This window comes from Geospiza fortis, unplaced genomic scaffold (assembly GCF_000277835.1).
Source record: "Geospiza fortis unplaced genomic scaffold, GeoFor_1.0 scaffold292, whole genome shotgun sequence".
Classification (NCBI taxonomy): Eukaryota; Metazoa; Chordata; class Aves; order Passeriformes; family Thraupidae; genus Geospiza; species Geospiza fortis.
The window spans coordinates 1,118,615-1,141,418 of record NW_005054482.1 but is presented as its reverse complement, the minus strand read 5'-3'; the positions used below and the strand labels follow the sequence as shown (position 1 = coordinate 1,141,418).

The window sequence follows — 22,804 nt, the reverse complement described above, 5'->3', positions numbered from 1 at the left end:
TAAAACCACACAGCAGCCAGACTGAGAGGAGCTGCTTCCAGCATCTGCTGCTTCATGCAAAACCCTGCCACATCCTATTTGGTCCTCATAAACTGAAATGCAACACTCAATGACTATTTCCACTTAAAGCTTTGCTCTTTTGCAAATTTCTCCCTTGGTGGTTCAAAAACTTGAAAAAAGAAAAGGAGTAATATAACCACTCAGAGTCTGAGGAAAAAGGAGGCAGCAACAGAGCTGATAAAAAGAAACCCCAACAGCTGAAGTATTACATTAAAAAAAAGTTAACATGAAATGTCCTAACACCATCAAAACCTTTCAACCTTTTCACTTCAAAGAAAAATTGAAAAACTAATGAAGTGATTCTAAATTTATATTTTCATGAAATAGCATTTCTAGTGGAAAAGCACTCTGTCAGAAAATGTTGACCCAGCTGTAAGAACTTCATCTACAGACTGCTCAGAAGAAAAATTATGCTATTTTGTATTGCTCACATTCAGAAATAAGTGACATTTTACATGTTAACTTTGGACATATTTATTTTTCTATAAGATGAAATACAGCAAGTTCCCTACTGAATTTTGAGTTACATTATCCTATGAGTTAGTCACTGGTTCAGGACTGAGAAATCTCCTGCAATCACCAAATTGCTCAAGCCCATCAATGTGGATGGAGCCATTTTTATTATTCCAGAGGAAATATTTCTTTGATTATATCAACATAGCTGTGGCCCTTTACATTCCTGTTACATCCCCACAGCATTTCAGAGCATTAACCATATTTTTGAATTGTTTTAAGCTTCTGGATACTTTTGAAAGGAAAATTCATCTTCAGGAAAATTGCTTGGAAGCAAGCTAATAATAGACACTACTCTTCAAAGAAGGAGCCTGAAAAATTTAGGCAAGTACTTCTCTTAAAGCAAAGAGAGAAGCAGAAAAATGCATTTAAAAATTAACTGCAAATAAACCCCCCTTGGCTTTTAAGCCTACCAGGATTTAGTCTGATAAAGGCCTGCAAAGTTCCTCTGGGCAAAAGGCATGGGAATAACAAATCAAATTAGAGGCAGTGGTACTTGCAAGGGAAGAAGGAACAGCACTTGTGAGAAACAAACTGCCCATCCCCTCACTACAGGGACAGCATTCCTGGGTGGGAACACGATCAGAATTCCCCTTTTCCACCCCAACCCTAGAGCAGCACCCACCCAGCCCCTCTGCAGCCTCTCCTCAGGACATCAAGGCCCATCTGCTCAACCCGTGCTGTCCCCCAGGAGCTTCTCTCTGCAGGACTTCCCAGATATTTACTCTCTATCTCTGCTGATAAGCTTTAGGACAGGTCTTAGGGTCCTGGGGAGCAGTGGAGCTGCAGAGACCACGATTCCTCTCTGAGCTCTGTGAAGGAGCCCACCCAGCAGCTGCTCTGTGCTGTGAAAGGAGGCAGGACACCTCTGTGGCCAAGCAGAGTGCTTGGTTTCAATCAAAAACCCCCAAATCTGAAATCCCCAATCCGTCACAAACCAGTGACCCCCCTCTGCCAGCCCAGGTGGGGCTTCCCTGAAGCCTTGGGCAGGACACACACACTCTGAGCCCCTGCTGCAGCACCCTGTGGGGCAGAGCTCTGCCAGTGAGCACTGCAACACGCAGCAGCACGTCACTCCAGCCAGCATAAACAAGCTTACAGGCACTGACTGCTCTGCAGCACACCAGACTCCCCGTCAGCCCCCAGAGAAACCCAAGCCCACCTGCCTGGCAGGTGTGAGCAGCTGCTGTTTGCTGGGCTGGGCAGGCTCAGGGGGCACAGCTCCATGCCCCAGCCCAGGGCAGCAGGGACAAGTGACCAGATGGAGCCCCTGGCACCCTGAGCAGGCTCAGCTGCAGCAGAGCCCCTCTGGATCCTGCCAAACACACGGGGCTGCTGCCGTCATCTCCTCTGCCCCACCCTGCAGCTCCCCCTCACTGCCCTGCATCCAACTGAACTCACTCCAAGTAATAACTCGGCCTTTGAGATCTAAAAAGTACTGTTAAAAAACCACCTAAAACTTCTTTATTTGCAGGATGAAGTTCACAAGTAAGAACTCTGCCACACATTTCACTGAAACAGCAACAATGAGAAGCCCTGTGTGACTGACTCAACACTGGGAGGCTGAATAAATCCCTAGACCTTGAATTGGACAGGTTACAGTAGCAGGGAAATCAATTCATACAGCCAGAAGTTCTGCTTTCTTTAAGTGTGTAGCCACATAAAGTATTTGTATTCAACATACAGAAGTCAATGTAACAAACTCACTATTTAGTATCAGTCCCTGTATTAATCAAAAATATAAGCAGCAGCCTAGATCAGTATTGCAGGACTGCAACCCCTGGCTGAAATGCAGAAATCTCCCTCCTGAAACAGCCAGAACCAAACTCTCCAGAAACTGAGACAGGTGACCCAAGTCCATCCCTTGTGCACATTCCAAAAAGCAGCCAGGGAAGCATTAGCATTCACACAACCAAAATTTTCACAATGTGGAAGTAAAAAATCAGATGCTGTCTGGTATTGAGAAATAAAGATACAATTTCTTGATGACCCTTTAGCATATTTACACTTATGTGAATCATGTTACCATTTAGTATTTTAATACTTAAAATGAAAACAAAACATGGTTACTAACCTGTGGGAAGAGAGAGTAAGTTGCATTGTCAATTGTGACAGAATATAAAAATTCCCCGTCAAACCAGAGGTTCTTTCCCATGGGGGAATTCATCTTTGTCATAGCAAAGAGCTGCCCAGGGTCACAGCATTCTTCCAGCAGCTTCCTAGAGAAGGGAACAAAAGAGTAAAAGCCATTAATTGGAGCCAGCTTTGTTAATCATCCCCCCTCACACCCCTGTTCCTTCTGCCCCCAATGCTCCCAAGCCACACTTCCCAGCCAGCAGAGGAACCACGGCACTTCTTTTGGCTTAAAGAGCCAGAAAACCTGCTTTTATTGCACAAAATCTTAGAAACAGGGGAAAAAAAATCTAAGTTTTCAGTCTGACACACAAAAAAAACCAAGATTCAGCAAAAGAAATTCCATCCTATACAGCCTGTTTTAATGGGTGAAAACTGGCCTCCAGCACATACAGAAACCAGACAAGCCACTTTGAGACCTCCATCCAAGGTGCATAAACAGTCAGTTATTTATGGTTATTTCTGAGGATCAGGCCTCCCAAAAGGCCACAGCTGCAGAGTTAGGTAGGGCAGCACTAGCACCTCTCTGCACGTCCTTGTGCTGCGTTCCCAGCAGTGTCAGAGCCACCCAGGGCGATGGATATTTATAGAGAGTGGCTGTGCTCCTCAGTGCCCTGTGAAACCCCATAGCCTCTCACTCCCTCGTGTCCCAAAAATACTTCTCGGCCTCAGTACAAACTGGAGAGGTGCTGAGGGGGTTGAAGGTGATCCTGCAAATTCTGTACCACAGCAAACTCAGCAATTAATATCCTAAACCACAGAATGATGGAAAGCTCTAAAGGCCCAGAATATCCTCTATTTCCAAAGCCTGCATGGCCCTAGGAAGGGTGACATTCACAGATGGATGTAAACACACACTGCAGAATTCCACCACCACAGTTTAATATTATCATATTCATTCCCCATATATTCAAAAGGTAATCCCAAAGAGACTGGAACTATTTCCAGTGGCTGCACAGGAGATGGAAGCAGAAAAACTTCACTTATTAGTGACTACTAAAATGCTTGCTATAGCTGTTCTCCTCTGCAAGAGAGAAGATTTTATTCAAAACCATAAAGTCATCCACAAAAGTTTAAATTTAAGCATTTTTAAAAGTTTTAACGCCACTTTTCATCTCCAATAATTGGTATTTCAAAAAACACATGATTTTTCCCTATCAAAAATTGATTTTGCTGTAAGTTCATAGTTCTCTGCAAATGTGTGAGTATTGTTTTTCAGGCACATCTCAACTGAAGTAACAATAAAGTCCCCAGCTACAACATCCCTCAGAAAGCGGCAGAGTCCACAGGGCTGGAGATCCACAAGAGGACAAGCTGCTGCACGTTCCCATCAGGGTCTGATCCCCCAAAGGCTGGGACAGGGGAGCACCTGAGGCCCCTTCCCAGCCTGGCAGGTGTGGGGTGCTGGAGCTGGTTGTGTCCCTGGGAGCAGGACCCAGCTCCAGGGCAGCCACAGCAGCAATTCCCACCCCAAACCCAATGGCTTCACCCACAAGGTTCTGGAGCTGATTCTGTCCCTGGGAGCAGGACCCAGCTCTGGGCCAGCCACAGCAGCAATTCCCACCCCGAAACACCAATGGCTCCATCCACACCCACACCAAGGAAAGGCTTCACATCACCCTCCTGCTGCTTACCCAATAAAGCCTTCAGCACAGAGCTGCGAAAAACAAATTACAGTCAATTTGAAACCTCTCACTGAATAACCTTTGCAAGACAGGGTAAAACAGGCATGGAATACTGTTCTAAACACAAGATTTGACAGTGGAGATTTTTCTGGCTGTCCACAAACCAGTTTGCAGATTTTGGAAAATGATTTCTCTCTCTCAAGGGGAAAGAAAATAATTCTGCAGATTTTTCTATCCCCACAGCAACTCTTTCAAAAAACCTAAATTAATCCAAGATCAGCTGGAGCCATTTGTTACAAAGCTGTATAACACAATTACAATTTTCCAGTGAAATTCTGCAACTCACACCTCCTCTGGAAGTCTGGTCTGAGCAAAAAGCACAAAGAAACCTCCAAATAACTTAGTGGAAAATTATCTAGGGAGTGTTTTATATTAATGAATCTTTTCTTAGCCAGGGTAGACTGAAGAGCTAAGGAACAGCTCTGTACAAGTCCCACCCTATTTATTAGGTGAGATATGCATCCCTCTTCCTTCCCATCCCCTAAAACAACTCCTTCCAGTTCCCATTGAATGCTTCATTAATAAACCCATTACAAAAAGCAGTAGGGGTCTCCTGGAAGGGCCACAAACAGGCAGGCCACTCGTTCAAGAATGAAGCTGTGTGCATGAACACAGAAATCTTGTTCACTCGTGTGTGCCCTCTGTCAGAAAAGAATAATTTATCCAAGGTCTCTTTCTGATCCAAATCCCAAAGTTACAAAGCCAGAAAAGCCTCATAGGAAAATTGAAAAGCAGAACAGATTCAAATCCAAACCTACAGCAGGATAGTGTGCAGGATCAGGGAGACTGAGCTGCTTGCTGAGCTTGATTAAAATGTACAGCATAAATATTATTACGGAATGTGCAGAACTGCAGCAGCCTTCAGTCAGCAGCCTCAGCTCGCTGCAAGCATTCCTCCACTCCCAGGACATAAACAACATGCCTTTGGTTCCAAGTTCTCTCCAGTTCAGAGAAGACCTATCTGTGAGGGGAATTACTATTGGGATTGAAAAGGCACTGGGGGCCCTCAGACCCAAGAGCACTTAGGGGACAAATCCCTACTTGTGAGAGGAGCAGGAGAAATGTTCCTTGGAGAATCTCACTTCAAGCCCCTCAGATTTCAGCTGTAATTGGGCACCAGGCAGGTCATTAAGCAAAAGGCAGCCTCAGCACTGAGGTCTTAACCTGAATTCATTCACAGAACTTTCATAAAACTCCCAAACTATTGATTCTCCACCTTAAGCTAACAAACTTTGCGGTCTGATTTCAGCTTGCAGACCGTCAATGCTTAATGGCAGCCTGGTGTGACTCAAGTCCCAGTCAACAATGACACAGGAGCTATTTTGAACATCCCAAACGCAGCAAATATAGCAGCCAAAAGAAGAAAAGGCCTATTCCATGGCACGGGCTGTCAGCCAGGGGGTCACAGCTCTTTATCTGTCTCTCCCTGCAGTGGGGGTCCTGCCTCCCAGCTGGGCACCATTCCTGCAGCTGCCCTGCAATGCTGTCCGGCATGGAGCATGGAAGCACCCCCAGCACTGCGCAAGGCAGGGGGAGCAAAGCTCCTGCTCCCAGCTTTTCCCTTTTACACCCATGCCCGTGAGCTGTGCTGCATGCATGTGAAAGAGCAGAGGGATGGGGAGCCAGCAGCAGCAGGCGGAAGGCACCTTCAAAGATGCTGCAGCAAAGCGGAGTCACCACGCCTGGAAGCGTCCAGAAAAAAAGGATGGCCCAGAGCACGTGGATGGGGAGAGGACAGGAGAGAGAGACTACAGCCTGATGCTGCTCCTGCAGCTCCCAGCAAATGCCAGCAGTGCCCTCACTGAACAAGGGCACGGATTCAACCACTGCACAAAAATGTTAACATGAGACTTAATATTTCATTACAGTATGGCTTTAATGGAGCGTTAAAATAACGACTGAGGCTCACATCCCAGTCTGAGATAAAAATAATCTGTGAATTGCTTTAGTCAGTCTCTGCCCAGCTGCCTGGAGTTAGGTGGCTTCATGCTAGCCTTGATCTGGTGACTGCAAAACAGAGCAGGATGCGGCAGCACAGCCTGACACAAACCTTCCCTTCACATGGCAGCTCCCACCCGCCCCAACTTCCCTTGCTTTGCTTTGGGATCAAATGAAAACCCAGGAAAAAAAAAGTACCTGGCTTTGGAGTTTTGGCTGGTGTCAAGACAGAGCCATCAGGCTTTCAGTCACTAGTGGTCACTTGCATTCAGTGGGGAAGGGTTGCACAGATCCCTTTCACTGCACTTTATTATTGCCCCCACCTGCGTGCTCCCGGCAGAGGCAGGGACACCCACTGGGGCCTCCTGCAGTCCTGCTTCCCAGCACGTGCATCCCCTCTGGAAACACCTCAGGGACTAAAGTCACCAGAGGCTCTGAAACACATCAGGCTTCACCAACTCCAACAGCCTCAAAATCTAATCCTGGAATTCTCCTCATTACGTCTTTGGTTAATGTTTCCACGAGGATGACACATCCCCATGTTTTTCCAAGAAGTGGCAAGGGGAAAAACCAAAATCACTGCTTAATAATGTATTGTCTTTAGAAACCCTGATCAGAGTCTGGTTTTTTTTGGCACTTCAGGTTTTGGCTCATTTATAAATATTTTTTCCTCTCTCCTTTAGGAGATCCTTATAGGAGGCTGCTCAAATTTCAGCCTCCCCTCTGATGACCAAAAAAGTTGGAGTTTCCTGAATTCCTTGCTATGAACAAAGCTTTTTACTCTTTCCATAATTCCTGTGGCTATTCTCTCTTTTCCAAGACCCATGCCTAAATATTTCATTCTAAATAAAGCCTGGAAATATTATTTCTAGGGTAGCTACCCCCTGCTAACTCCAGGCACAAACTGACCTCTCATTACTCGCACATCCCACACCAGAACAAAAATCCAGGCTCGTATCCCAAGTCCCAGAGCAGGCAGCAGCCAATGCCTGCAGCTCTGAGAGCCCTCTCAAACACCACATAATGACCATTTTCCTGGCCATTTTTTTGCTCCAGGCTGGCAGCCTGGGAATTTTATGGCACTCCAGAATTCTACAAAGCCATCCAGTAACAGTAAAATCTCTAGTTCTACTACAGTCTGTGGGCTTGGAGCTGCAGCTGACATTTGGCTTCTGAACATTCTGTGCAAACATTGCTGGGTTTGGTCACACACACTGAATTTGTCTTTGCTAGAATTCTCTTTTCCTAAAAAGCTCAACCTAATCCTTGCAACTGGGGATTAGCATGAGGAATTCACTGAGACTTTGGGGTTCTCATGGTGTTTAAAGCACCTTAGTACCCCAGGCGTACCACCCCACTCAAGATAAATTGGAAATTATCCTCAGCACAAGTGTTAGGGAACGTGATCTCAAAACCTCCCTGCTAAGGAAGATCAGCTGGACAACCACCAAATGGATAAGAGAATGGCCAGTGCAAGTGCTCTGGACACCCACAAAAGCACGCCAAACTGGGATTTTGGGACAACAGGCAGAGCTGGAGCTCCAGCTGAGACTCAGCTTTGCCAAATCCAGCATCTAAATCAGGAATACATTGCTGTGCAGAGGTTCACTTGTGAAAACACCCAGTTACCTACACTTGGAGAATAGCTCTAAAAGCAACAAAAAACACATATGAGAAGAGTGGATAGCACAGAGCAGAACAGAGACAATCTGCTTTACTCCCCAGCCAAGGGCTCTGCAATATGGGAAGATTTTATGAAGAATGAAGTCATGACCGTATTCCTCCTCACATTTATTGTTATATTGTTCCTTGGTGCGAAGCTCTCAGCCTATTTCAATGCCTCCTGCAGCAGTTCCTGGAGTCTGGACTTGACAAGGATCATGCAATATTTCCCCAACTTCCTCAAGAGAGGAGAGTTGTCAGGACACCAGGAAGGCTGCAGGCAGTAAATCATGCCTGGCACTGCAACCTGCATGAAAGGCAAGAGGCAGCACAGCAGAGACCACAGAATAAGGACAATTCATGGAAAACATCTTCATTAGCTTAGCAACAGAGCTGCTGTGACTTTTCAAAGTAAGAAATTAAACTACAAATTAATGATAATTTGCTACAAATTGTGAAAATAATAGTTGGGGAGGAAACTATGAAATCAAAAACTTGCACCTTTACTCCATCATCAGTATCTTTTTAGGATTTTCCAGGCTTTTTTGAGGTGCCCAAAAGGGAAACAAAGTATTTTATTTAACCTGAGAATATAGTTTTCAGTACCTACTTTGGTTTATCCAGAGAATATTTGGGTTTTCATCACCTATTTTAAAATCACTGATCTGTGGTGCCACCCACACAGTATAGTTCACAGTTCTGCTTCCCAGACTGCAAAAGAAATAGAAAACTGTTTTTCCATCCTGTGGGATGATATGGTTACCCTATCCTGGCTGCCTTGGCCTTGAGCAAACACACCCTGCTGCCTTCCAGAAGGCAAAATCTGAGCTGGCAGTCACTGCAGCACCTCATCCTCATCTCTGACTGACTGTGTTTAACTCCACTTTTTTTAATACAAAAGTGATACATTTTTCTTCCAGGCACATTCAAAGTGCTATAGAAAGCGAGGGATTTGACTTTGATTGCAAACTTAGGCGTATTTAGATTGGAGAAATACAGATGAGGCTAAAATGTGGCAGGGACTACCTTTTTGATTGAACAATGTTTGTGAACGAGAAGAACCCAGGATACAGAGCTGAGAGAATTCAGATTTCTCCACCTGGAGAAGTGAAGGCTTTGGGGTGACGTCATTCTGGTGCCTGAGGAGAGCCTACAGGAACGATGGAGAGGGATGATTCCCAAGGGTCTGGAGTGAAGGACAGGGGGAATGGCCTCACACTGCCAGAGAGTGGGCTTGGATGGGATATGGGAAGGAATTGCTCCCTGTGAGGGTGGTGATGCCCTGGCACAGGTGCCCAGAGCAGCTGTGGCTGCCCCTGGATCCCTGGCAGTGTCCCAGGCCAGGCTGGATGGGCTCTGAGCACCCTGGGATGGTGGGAGGTGTCCCTGCCATGGCAGGGGATGGAATGGAATGATCTTTGAGGTTTGTTCCATCCCAGGCCATTCCAGGATTCTGTAACTGAGTCAATAAAAGCCTACCAGCTCACCTGACAAGCTTTCAGTTGACCTTCCCTCCTGCCGATTCTTTTACTAAAATATGGAGCAGCTTTGATCTGAAAAGCTACTGCCACACAGAATTGTTCACTTCCATCCAGAAAAACACGTTTTGATTCATGCAAAATTGTCTCAAACCCCTATGCACAAAGCCTGCTTGCAAACTCTGAAATACAAATTATAAGGTATGAACTCTAGATTATGAATTCTAGGGCTTGGTCAGAGGAGGTTTTTCTCAGACTCTCCTATCAGATGTATAAAAGAGTTGTATGATCAGGAAACCACCAAAAATTGTGACTAGCAATAGCGAAGATATCCAAATTATTCATGCAGTAAAATCTACGGGAATGCAAGATGTCTCTGAGCAGCAGCCCCCAAATACAGCTGTGCCACAGCAGCCCCACAGGGCTCCAGCTGTGCCCACAGCACTGGAAATGCAGACTGAGCTCATTCCAAACCCTCCCCACAGAGAGGGGCACAGCTTTTAGGGTGGGCTCCATCTCAGCCTGCCCTCCCTGATGGCCACGGAGGCAGGAGTGCCTCAGGTACACCCATGCACATCTGCCAGCTTTATTCTCTATTCCAGCCCAGAGCCAGGCCAGCTGCTGCAGATGCTGGGGAGTCAGAGGGGGCTCCTGCAGCAGAGCTGAGCTCTGAGGAGGGGGCTGCAACCCCCATGGAGGATCCAGCAGCCCCATGTGATGGGTTTCCACCTCTGCGCACACATCCCTCACCAGAGGAGCTGGAGCAGCTGCACTGACAGGAGATTTTGTCACAGAGCATTCAGAGGCAAAGGGAGCGGGCAGGGGAGGAGATTAATTGCTACATGTGCTATCCTTTTTTTTCTTTTAATCTTATAAACCTGGCAGGAGGAGAGCAGTTTTCACAGATATGAGGTGAAATTAATGACCAGCTGTCCTGCAGAACAGCAGAACCATCAATGGAGACACAAAGTTACACTGCATGAGGCGCTGCTGCAGGAGGCAAAAATCAGCTGTTCTCATTCCTTCCCTCCTTCCTTCCTAAGAAGTCACTGCTTTCTTTGTGCCACCTCAAGCACAGAGAAATACTTGGCCTCAACAAGGACACAGGGCGGCTGTTTTCTTTCAGGAGAAGGAGATTCACTAAAAATTAATTGAGCAGCTCTAATCTTACATCTGAGCTTGCACTAAAGCGCTGATGGGTCCCCCCTGGATGCAAGCAGTCAATTATCACACCACAGTGACTTCTCCACCTGCTTCTGCAGGGCAGATGAGAGCCCTGTAAGTAAAGCTCCTTGCAAAAGTGCCCCCGTGCTCCAAGCCAAAACACTCCATCAAGTGCTTTTCACTAATTTGATCAGTTCAGTCATGGCCCTTGATAAAAAAGGTGAACAAGACAAAAAGAAAACAAGAAGTTCCTTCGTTAGACAGATTTCCTAAAAGCTGAGGCAACAGAAATGAAGAGGAAAGGAATACTCCTGCACTTGTCACTCCGAGTGGTTTCTGATGCAAAGCCTGTATGTGACCCAGCAGCCACTGCCTACACATGTGACAGAGACAAGAATATGTGAAAATACCCCAGGAAAAGGCATGGAAAAACAATGTATTTTCAAAGGCATCTGGAGGTGCACATCTGGAGAACAGTTTTAAGCCATCAAAGATGGATTAATAAATCTGAAGGAACAGACTGAAGGAAGCCCAGATCTGAAGGGAAACTTGTTCCTGTCATTTCTCAGACACTGCTTCCCACATCCCATAACTCTCAATTGTTCAGGAGTGGAACGGGTTTTGCCTGGCTGGCAGCATCCATCTGATACCTAGCAGCCAACAGGATGAGCTGATCAGCCAAACAAAACAGGAAACCTTGGGCGTGACCTCTCTTTTTTATCCAGGTTTCCATTGAACTGGTAGGAACTCACTACCCTTAAGACTTCTATTATTCTGTTTCCTTTGGATGAAATCTGCCAGTCAGAGAAATTTCTTACAGTGAGTGGGTTATGATTTGAGATTTCAGTTATATCACATTTCCTACTGCCTGAAAAGGCAAAAATAATCCATAAATGCCAAATAATGCCTTGCTTTAGCCTCCTTGAGGTGGACACTGACAGAACAGTGTGCTCTTTGTTGCTCCCGTACACCCAAATTACACACCAGTTAAGCTGTAATAGTCTGGTTTTGGGTGAGAGCCAGGATTTAATGCACCACCAAGCACTGACACTGGACTCCACTCACAGCCCGAGCTGCTGCCACTGCCAGCAGCTGAGCCCCAGCTGGCCTGGGACCCAGAGATGCTTCTGAGCTGAGCTCAGGGCTCCTTCTGAGTGCTGACAGATGGCCTCCAACAGATAAACAAGAGCAGTAAAACCGTCAGATAAAAACAGAGCCCTTCATCTGAAACACCCCTTGAACTTGCAGCTCCTCTGTTCGCAGCTACAAGATTCATTTTTGAAATTTTGCTAATGTGTTTTAGGCTTGCCTGAGCACTGGCTGCCATAAAGTCACGAATGCAAGCACTTTGCTAAAGGCACTGATAGATTAAAATAAAGGAAAGACATATCTAAACCAGAACCTCTTATTATCAGAAACTCCAATTCCAGATCTTGTTGAGTCTCTTTTGGTGAAGCCACAGAAAAAGTTCCGTGGCAGTCACCTTGCACCCATATTGAACCCCATCACAGTTGGATTCTTTTGCCTCTTTACAGACCTCCTGAAAGGAGGTGGGCTCTCCCCCGCTCTGGGTTGAGATGAGTCTGTTCCTACAGGGAAGATCAGCTGAGCAGCTTTCACAAATCCCCTCCAGACACCCGTCCCAAGAACAAGAGGCCACACTCCCTGTTTGCCTTCACACCTTTCTGCTGTAGGCCCAGTGAAACCCAGAAATCAAGTTTATTGATGATCATCAGGGACTCTTATGATGAAACAAAAGCAGAAGCAAGTTCTGGATCACAGAATTTCTTTTTGCTCCTCTCCTACTCCCATTCCCAGGGGCTGAGTGACAGCTGTGTGCTGGATTAATTGATTTGAGATGGTCACAGCTACATCCTGCTCTCAGGAAAGTGATTTTTTTTCTTTCTGAACATATGTGAGTAACAAACACTGCCTTACTCCTGCTAGCCCCACGTTAGAAAGGACAAATGCTGGTGCAGAAGTCATCTTTTGCCATTTGGTCTAACAGTGCTGCCAGCTTACCAACAACTGTAAAATGCCTCTTGTGATTACCCACAGCATCCTCAAACCTCCTCTCTATCCTATGGCAAAGAAACCCCAGGAGTCTCTGACAGGAGGTGGGGAAGGGTCCAGGAGACACTTCATGAGTTTCCTCCTCCCACATCCCCTCATTTCTGAGCCTCTCCACTCCTTCACTGGCCACCCAGCCTGAGCTGAGTCCCTGTTCAGCCACAGCTCATCCCCTGCTCACCACAAACACCCCCTGGATTCCAGGGCTGCAAAACACTGGGAATTCCCTGGCTTGGACTGAAGTAGTGGGGATCTGAGCACTCCTGCTGCATCCAAACATTGATGCACATTTCTGTTACTCAACAAAGACATGCTGGGGCTTATCATCTGAGCTATTCCAGACCCAAAAAGACATGGCAGAACTTCCCCCAGCCCACAAGAAAGAATTTTCCAGCGTAATCAAGGAGCATAAACCTGGCTTTCACTACAAATATTCATGTGGTGCTGAAAGCAGGGTTTCCAAAACTCACCCTTCCAAAGCACCCAGAAGTTCGCAGGCAGCACTACAGCTTGTGAGGGCTCTCAAACAGTCCTTACATATCATACATTATATAATCCAAACAGCCCCAGCCATCCAGCTCATCACATGTTCACAACTCTCAACCCAGTGCACACTGCCATTACCATTCAGGAAATGGCATTTGGCAGCACTCTGCAAACAGGGAGCTACACAACACACCACACACAATGTTTAGTGGCTCTGGGTGGGGAGGTTTCCTGTGCAGGCACAGGGCAGCAGCACAAGTGGAAAACAGAGAGCTGGCAGTGAAAAAGGAGAGGTGAGCACAAGGGAGGAAGCATGTTTGGGTCTGTCCTAATCCGACCAGTTTGCTGTGAGTAAATCAGGAATGCACAAACCCCATTACCCAGAGCAATCAAACAGCTTCCCAGGGGATAAACATGATTTATGTACTATGTTCTTACAGGCCTGAAGCCCTGGCAGAAAATGTAATTTATCCAACTTCCCCCTCTGCCCAATCTGGTGGCCTTAACAAGCTCACACTCCGTGTGAGATTAGACTTCCTAAAAGCCTGTCAAACTCAACCACAGCGATTACTGCATGCTATGGCTCCCACCCACCCCGCCAAGATGTTTTGTTTTCCATCCAGCTCTCCTGCCTCTGCCAGCCTTGCTCCAGCTGTACCATCACATCTCCCCTCATGCCCAGCATCAGAGGGGGCATCTGGAGAACCCTGGGCTTCCAAGGGCAGTGGAGCAGCTTCAGGAAATGCTCCTGGCAGAAACCACGTCTGGAGTTTCGCCTTCCCCTCCTCTTTCTGACTGAGCTTCCCATCCTTCACAGACTTCTTTATTCTGAGAGAACACAGCTACAGAATATGCTAGAGTAAAGGTAGTAAACAGGAGCTGCCAAGCACACTACAGCAAAGCAAAACACACCACCTTGGAATGCCTGCAGGAGTTATATATACTGCAACACTGCGAAATTCTAAATTAAAGCCAAGCCTGACGAGTTTGACATATACAGCCACACATATCACAGGAAACTATTTTGGGTTGAAGCACTGTTGGAATTCCTAAGTTTAATTAGCTGCCATGCTCCAGATTTCACAGACTACCCGTAATCCAAAGAAATCTAAATATTAAAAACACTTGAACTAGGCTCTGAAAAGATCTGAGGGAGGAATTTCTAAACCAGCTCTTTCCAAGGAGACATGAAACTCACACATGCAGTCTCCCAGGCTAGTGCATCCAACCTGAGTTTGCTTTCACCCAGGAGCCCCCACCCACCATTCCCAAAGAGCGAGGCGCAGTGCTGGGGACAAACCTCCTTCAAGAGACTCCAGGAAACCCCTGGATCACAAACTCTGGGTCCCCTGGGAGACTTGCATCTGTCTCCCTGACAGCCTCAGGAAGGTCAGCTGCTGTCTTATATAGTGAGAGTTCTATTATCATGATGGGGCAAGGATTCCATATGCCAGAGTTCCATACCTCCTCGATGTTTCCCACAGGCAGCTCCTCTAAGCACTGGCTGCTCCTGGTCCTTGCAGCAGCCATCTGACTCCAGACCCCATCAATCCACTCTTGTATACCACTGTTCTTATTGGCTACAGGTGTGGCCTGTTACCATTAGGCTTGCTCCTAATTTTTAGTAATTGGCTCAGCTGCAACTCTTTGGGGGATAAGATGACATTCTATACCACCTTCATACTGTATCCCCTTGCAGCTCCCGGAGTGCTGTGAGCAGCCTGGCAGACCTCTGGCGTATCAGGGATCAGTTTTGGTGCTGGTATTGATGGGCCAGCTGCAGCTCAACCACTGCTCCCCAGCAGAGAGCCCTGACTGGGGAGATGCCATCCATCAAAGCCCTGGCCCATGGCACACTGCAGTCAGGATCCCCAGGGCAGTGAGGAAGGGAGGAGGCAGACTCTCTGGTTATTGATCGATCCGGAACTCATCAGTTGGCACTGGAGGAAGCTCAATCCTTCAGGAACACTGTGGGAACTGTGCTGGGAACAGGAGACCCCCAGCCCCAGGACACGCTCTCTATCTGACCCCTCTGTCCCCAGCTTCCTGGGGCAGCTCTGGCCTTGTTGCACAATGAACTGGCAGAACCTGTGGTTTTCCTTCCTGCTACCAAGCAAAGATAAAAATGTGCCCTATCAGGAAGATAAATGTCATCTCCTGACCTGCATGAGCAGCCTCCCATGGTCTCACCTACAGGATGTGCCCTGCACAGAAGTGAACCCAAAATGCTTTTTTCTTTGACCCAGCCTCAGCTCCCAGGCTGATCCGAGAGCATCCTCCAGCTGAGCAGTCCAACTGACACCTTGTTAGGTCTCAAACTCATCTTGAAAATTCACCTTGCAGCTCAATAATGCATGACAAGTTACAGAGCTCTACTGCATCATGACCAGTTGCTCTATGCTACTCATTTCAAGAAACTTATACAGTGAATTATTTAGGGGAAAAAAAAGGATCAGTTCAGAAGCAACAACTGAACAATTTTAGAGAGCAATAATCCAGTTTCCACAGCAATTAAACTGTTTACTACAGGGTTGAAGATGAGCTATTTAGTTTTCAACAGCATGGTGACATTTTGTTTTCTGGTACAATGTCAAAAGCTAAAAATCAACCAGATAAAAAAGCAAATTATTACAAAAAGGGTGTATGAGCCAAAGAAGAAGCATCTTTTAAAAGCAATTAAGCAGCAATCTAAGAATATGAGAAATATATTTAAGAAGTAACCATTCCAAGAACACTTGCACTTCCTTAATTAAGCATAATGAAGGAATTGATTGTTTATGTAAGCTCCAAGAACATGGAAGGTTGTTGTAAGTAACAACAGTAATTTGGAATGAGTGTTGAACTAAGTTAGTACAGGCTAAATGAAGTCTCAAAATGCTAAGGACCTGAGACATTGATTTATTTGGGACATCATACTACTCCTGCATTTATTGCATGACTCTTCTGCAGCATTTGGTGCCAAGCTTTGACAGAGACAGGAAACTAAACTTAAAGGACCTGATGTAGTAATTAGTCAGGCATTTCTGATTTTTAATGCACTGCAATAAAAGTCCACTATCAGCAGATTTATGCTGCACACCTCTCACAAATCTGCAGATCCCCTCAGGGTTCCCAAACCACTGGGAGTGGGCACGTTTGGGGCAGGAGCTACACAATGGAAGTGCTGCAGAAGAGACAAGAGCAGCACCCAGAGCCAGAGTGTCCCTGCACAGCCAGGTCCCTGGGGACAGGCTGGCATGTCACACAGACCTGCAGCAGCTCCCCATCTGCCCCACACAGCCCTGACCTCCCCAGAGCTGCCCCAAAGCCTGGAACCCCATCTGGCCAAGGGCACATGGCCCAGGAGCTCTGCAGTAGCTGAGCACCCCCGGAACAGAAAGCTGGGAGCTTTGTGAACACACATTTATACCCATGCCATGCCAGCAGTGTGCCTGATCCTGCTGGAGCAGACAATGAGGAGTCGCCTCATCAGAAATGCAGTGTCTGCATGCAGCCAGAACAAAGCATGCCTCGTTCCCAAGTCTCACCCCAAAACCACAGTAACCAGCCCCACTTTGAGATAGAAGTCAAGGAATTGCCTGCTGTAACTCATCATCCCTCAGCCTGAGCTGCTGGTGCCCCAAAGGACAAGCTGACCCTCAGCAAACAAAGTTCACTGGATGCCAAGCCTGTCTAGCTGGCAAAATTCAATCAGAGAATGAAAAAAAACAGAGCAGCAAATGTTGTTTTCCTGTCTTTTTGCTAACCATATGGACATTTTCCCTAGCACAGCTCTTAAGTAGGACAGGTACCAGAGATAGCTGCAGTGAGTGGGCTGTACTCCACATATTTCATCACTCCACTTCCAAGCCTCACCACCTCAACAGTCATCTCTAGAGCAAAATGATTCTCCTCCCCTGTGGCATGAAAATGCCCTCTCCTATTATGGTTTCATAGCCTCTCTCATACCTCTGGCCATTGAAACTGGACCCTCAATCTACTCAAGTGATCTGCTTCCATCTGACACTCGAGCTTCCTCCCTGAAATTATCGTTTACCTCATGCTGTTTTAATTAATTGTTACCTCCTTGGGTAACCTTGCTTAACCAACAGAGCAGTCCTTAAATTGTCCACTTCACTGAATGTTTCACCCTTACTTGATTGCTGCTCTGATTTAGCCACATACTTGTTCTCAAATTTCCTAACTGTAGTCTTTCTCTGCTATTCTGCTTCACACAAATGTTTATTTTATTCTCTGCTCTTTGTGTTCTTCTTCAGTGCCCCTGCTGCCACAAACTCCTTGTCTCTACTGTGTTAAGCCCTCTACCAACCTTCCACCTCCCTTCCAACCTCACAAGGCTTCTCCATCTCACCACCTTCCCTCCGACCCTCCAAGAGCATTTTCCTTCCTTCTGGAGCACCCCTTCCACAATCCTTTCCTTCCAGCTGACAGGAGGGCTCTGGCACTTCTCCCAGGAGAAAATTCAGCTTCTAAATAAGAATGGGTGAAGGAAGGCACCCTGCCCTGAGAGCAAGGCTAGAGCTGGCAAAGCAGGACAAGGACAAGGCTAAAGCTGGCAGAGCTGTGCCCCTGCCCAGCACCTGCTGCCTCCCACCCCACACTCCTGTCACCAGGGATGGAAGAAGCTGGGGGATCTGGGACACAACCAGAGCCCAATTTGCACCACTATTTATAGAACATATTACTCTTTCAAGTGGGAAGAGCTGCTGGTGACAGCTGAGGTGGTTCTGGAAAGGATCCAGAGCATTGAGGCAATCCTTTTCCAGAACACCAGGGCACAGGCTGGTCTGGAGCTGGCATGCCTGTGGTGTCACCTGTAAGTCCCCAAGGGCCAGCAGGCACAGCCAGCACCTCGGGCAGCACCAGGGAAAGCAGGGAAACCTCCCAAAGGTGTCCCCTTTCCAGAGGAGGTGCAGCAGCTTGCTCAGGAATAGCACAAGCCCAGAGGACTCGGAGTGCTTTCCTCTGGGAGTTAACTTTCTGAAGGTTTATGGTCTTTTACAGCATTAACATTTAAAAGCTGCTCCTAAAAAGAGCAAGCAAAAATCCTAAACATCCTTCAGGAAATTTATCCAACATATCTACTCAGGATGAGGATAAAAGTAAAAAATCCACTAAATAAATCATTCAACCTACTTAGTCCTGCAACGAGGCATCTTAAGACAGGAATATTGCCTGAAAGTTGGTTTTAAAATACTTTTAAAGTCGTGTTTATGTGCTCAATCAGTTGTCCAGAGCGTTGTGGGAGATCTTCCTCTGCAATACATTCAGCCCATTCACTTCAGACCCAAAGAGGTGATGATGAAATAACAATGCCTGCCTATTTCTTCCTTAAACTTGCTAAAAGCTGGTCTGTTCCTAGCAGTTATCCAGGTTTTTGAGAAACACCTCTACACTGGCAGCAATTCACGAGTGGAAACAACTTCAAGACTTTGGGGTTTCTTCTGAATTTCTCTAAGGCAAAACAAGTTATTGATCTTGAATGGAAGGGAGCAAGAGTCTCACCAGGCAGACTGCAGAGACACCGCCTGAAACCAAAGCACAAAGCTGAAAGCTCTCTGGGAAAGAGCTGATTAAGCTCCAAAGTGCTGAGAAAGCTCCAATTCACCGAGGGTGAGCCCTGATTTCAGGTGACAGACACTGCCCATGCCACAGAAGAGCCCAGCAGCCCACGTCCCCACACTGCAGAGGGAACTCAGCTTTTCTCCCTGGTGCAGATCTGCTGTTCTGCAGCACATGAGACAACTGATTTTGCACTCAATTTGTAAAACCAACTCAACATTTTCCCACAGATTAGGTGGGGAACAACAACAAACCCAACCCTCTTAGTACAAGACTTTCAGTAGCAATGGCCTGTTAGACAAGTGAAGCACAAAACAGTTTGTTTGTGAGAGAAACAGTTTGTAAATGAGAGAAAGGATCAAAGACCCAAGGCAAAAATAAACATGTTCTCAGATGCTGGACCCATTAGCAGTTACTGAACTACAGTAAATAAGTGTTTTCCACTTGTTCTCTTGTCTAAACAGATCTATCAAAACACAATTTCTCTATTGATAGGTTCAGTTCCTCGCTGTTGTTGCCATTTGCGGATCAGAAAGCTCCAGCAGCACTCTGCCATTCCCTTCTGGATACACTGAAGGCAATGGCTGAAGCAGGACAGGAAGCATAACAACCCCATGTGCATTTCCACTGCCTCATCCAGCTGGGCACACATAAACCTGGAGATGTTCAGCATTTGTCCATAAGGCTCAGCAAGTGTGTTTGTGCTGGATGCTTGCTGGCTGCCAAGACAAAATGTTCAATAATATGACCTATGAAGGAATGCCCAGATTAGTTTTGTTTCTCTTATTCCCTTCGCTGTTGCAGTTTCCTTAATTAAAAAATGCATCTAATTATAGGCTGATATGTAATTCTCACTATAGCAATCCCTAGCACTTAAAAACTGTGAGTCAGGCCCCCAAAATGATGATTAAGCACAGAAATGAGGCATCTGAATTACAACAACCCACACTGGATTTTTACTTGCCTTTTGGGGGCCAAGCCACCATTCACATTTCCAGCACTTCCCTGCAGTTATGAGGGCTCAAACATTCAGTTTCATTTCCATGCCATGAAAACAAGACTGTCACAAAGTCCTGATTGCAGGAGCTGGCACAGCTCTGCAAGGGGGGGCATTCTCCAGGTTACACTGAGCACCCCCAGCCTCAAATCCTTCAGCATCCTTTGCCCCGAGGGAGGAGTGAGCATCCCCAAGCCAGGTGAAATTCTGCAGGGGCATCCCCTGGCCTGCTGAGCCTCAGAGCCTGAAAACAGCTGGGATCCTGGTCCTTGGCAAAAGCTGCTCTCCTCATAACCCTAAATACTGACCACCACAGTGATAAACCTTAAATCCCTCTCCAGGTAACTGAGGAATTGTTTCTGAGAACTTACAGGTGAGCTATCTGCTTTACAGACAGGTCGACAAACCAAAGCTTCTCAACCAATTTCTTAATTCTATCATTAAAATCACACAGTCTAAGAGCAAATAAAAATTAAATACAGTATATATTTATCTCAAAATTGTTTTTCAAATCAATCTTTAAACAAGCTGTAGACAGAGTGTTCACTTGATCATTCCCATTCTCATCTGATCCAACCACATTCCTCTACTCCTGCCTCATAAATATTGCATCTCCTTTCTATCCCATGTTACAGCCACACCCTAGAGAGATGAATTCTCATGCTTTTTACATTGCCATTAGGTACTAAACAGCACAACACAGGAGACTGCAGGGTCTGAACCTCGCTCAGACAAATAAGGAGGTAACATTGCCTGAGTGGATGGCAGGAAATCACCCACAAGGAGCAGGGATAACCTACAGACTGCATTCCAATTAGGAATGTCTGCTGCAGCACTCACTGTTGGCTCAGTTGTGACAGAACTCACAGGTGCAGCAGCAAATCTGACATTCACCAGTAGCTGGCAATTCATTCTTTATACTCTAAGTAACTGCGAGCTACTATCCAGGAACAGGATTAATAGCCCTAGTGAATGCTGCACATGGAATAAAGAGCTCTTCTATTCTCTCTGAAATAGATAAATGCTTCAATGGAAGTCCTAGGAAGAAGAAAACCACTGAAACAAACGCATTTCCCACATCACAAGCAGTGAGCTGGTGCCCCAGGCTGTAGCAGCAGGGAGAGCTGTACCCACCAAACCCTGAGCTCAGTTACTGGGGCACCCCATAGGAACAGTCACAGAGCCTGCACTCACCCAGGGAAATCCTTTCTTGGCACGGCAGCGCAGCCACAACCAACACCCAGGGAGGCTCCAAGGGTCTGCAGTGCCCTCCAGCCCAGCCCTTTGTGCCCTGCTGCTGATGCAGTGCACCTGTGTGCCCTGTGGGGTTGGGCAGTGCCCCTCAGTGCTGCTCACCTGTGCTGCACAGCTGGAGCCAGCTGGGGAGGATTGGGCACAGCCCACCCCAACCAGCCCTGACTCTGCCTACAGTGCTCCATCCCATTAACACCTGCACTGACCCACGGGAAACCCACCCCAGGCATCAGAATTCGTCATGTGCACAGCCAGGATCTCACTGCACACCTCCCTGGAAGGAAAATCCTTCTGAGCACAGAATGTCTCTCTGCAAGCTTATGGCACTGTAAAAATAATAATTTCTGGACAACGATAATTTTTCACAGAATTCCCAACCAGCACCAGTGGTGACCTAGACCTGAAGTTGAGTTACAGGAGATAACCATGCCATGTACAGAGTTTCCTCAATTCCCTTTACACCTCTGCTTCCTTTGCTGTACAGAAGTCCATGGGGAACCAAAGCCCAGTGCGTCCTGCAGTTCAAAGCAGGAGCACTGAAACCCAGATGAGTGACCCCAATAGTCCTCACCCCATTTGCCATTGGGCCTAAATCTGAGTGCCTCACTGAGAAAGGCAGAGAGCTTTGAGTTCAGCATCACCCCTCACTGCACATCTCGGCCTTTTGGACTGGTTTCCTCAACTCTCCTGGCATTTCTGAGCACTGCCCAGAGCAGAGGGTCCCTCATCACCCTGCCCTGGGACACCACCACAGCACCAGCAGAACAAGGGAACCTCCAAACACTGAGGCAGATGGAACAGAATTCCCAGAACTGACATTTGGCCAAGATGGACTGCATAGGAAAATATTAAAATCTTTTCACTGGAGAAAAAAAAAGTCTTGTTTGTTTGTCTTCCATCTCTGACAGGAAATACAAAGCTGTTATTTCTCTATTACAGCAATGGCCACTCCTGGCATTCCAGAAATATGCAGAGCAAGTTTTTCCCACAGGAAACCAAGGAAAATAGCTGATGATCTGTTTTCCCAGCACTCCTTAAAGTACAGGAGATCTATATAGCAACTATTAAATGAAAGCTGGTGGTGCTTTCTCGGAGCAGAGGCAAGCTGGTAAGTAAAGCCTTCATCTTGCTAATAGGTGAAGGCAGAGTCTGGAATCTACCTGGAAAGCCTGATAGCCAACTGCTGGAACATCAGGGATGCAAAACAACAGATGCCCTGATCATCAGTGGGAGCTGCAGGACTCTGGACAAGGGTACTGCTAGTTCAGATGGGGAAGGACAGAGAGGAGTGAATAATTTCACACGAGTTCTCTGTATCCCCGCTGTGAACGTTTATTGGACAATTCTAAAAGGTGCCACTCCAGTTGTCTGGGGCTCCCCTTGAACTGAGGAGGGCCTCAAGCAGCTTAAGAATGGGAATAGACTGAAGAAGAGGCGCAGGGGAAAATAGAAGGAAAAATAAAAACACAATGGTTGTTCAGGAAACGTTCAGGATGCTTTCAGCAAACATGAAGGACATTAAAAATGTTAACCATTTCTATTCAGCTGTTCCCAGCAGCTTTAAAAGCCTCACTGTAGCCACATCTCCATTTGAAAAGAGCATCTCTAAACCAAGAAATTAAGGAGGGCATTTTCCAGCAAATGGAACAAAAGTCAAAATAAAAGTCTGTTGATGTAATGCAATAACAACAAAAACCCCACACCATTCTGCTAGCCATAAAATATTGTATAACAATCTAATTTCATAACTTTCACCTTTATCCCGAATGGAGCAGTGGGAAAGTGACCTCCAGAATCCTGCT

The 22,804-nt window shown here is 46.6% G+C and overlaps 1 protein-coding gene across 1 annotated transcript in view; it reads right to left on the bottom strand.

Moving 5' to 3' along the window:
• The window catches only part of ST8SIA1 (ST8 alpha-N-acetyl-neuraminide alpha-2,8-sialyltransferase 1), a gene marked incomplete at its 3' end in the record, with an annotated part of 88,885 nt that overhangs the window by 61,478 nt on the left and 4,603 nt on the right, over nt 1-22,804 (bottom strand). The window contains exon 2 of the mRNA XM_031063141.1: nt 2,648-2,836. Within this exon, the coding sequence (XP_030919001.1) occupies nt 2,648-2,836 (189 nt within the window). The remainder of the gene's footprint in view (nt 1-2,647; nt 2,837-22,804) is intronic.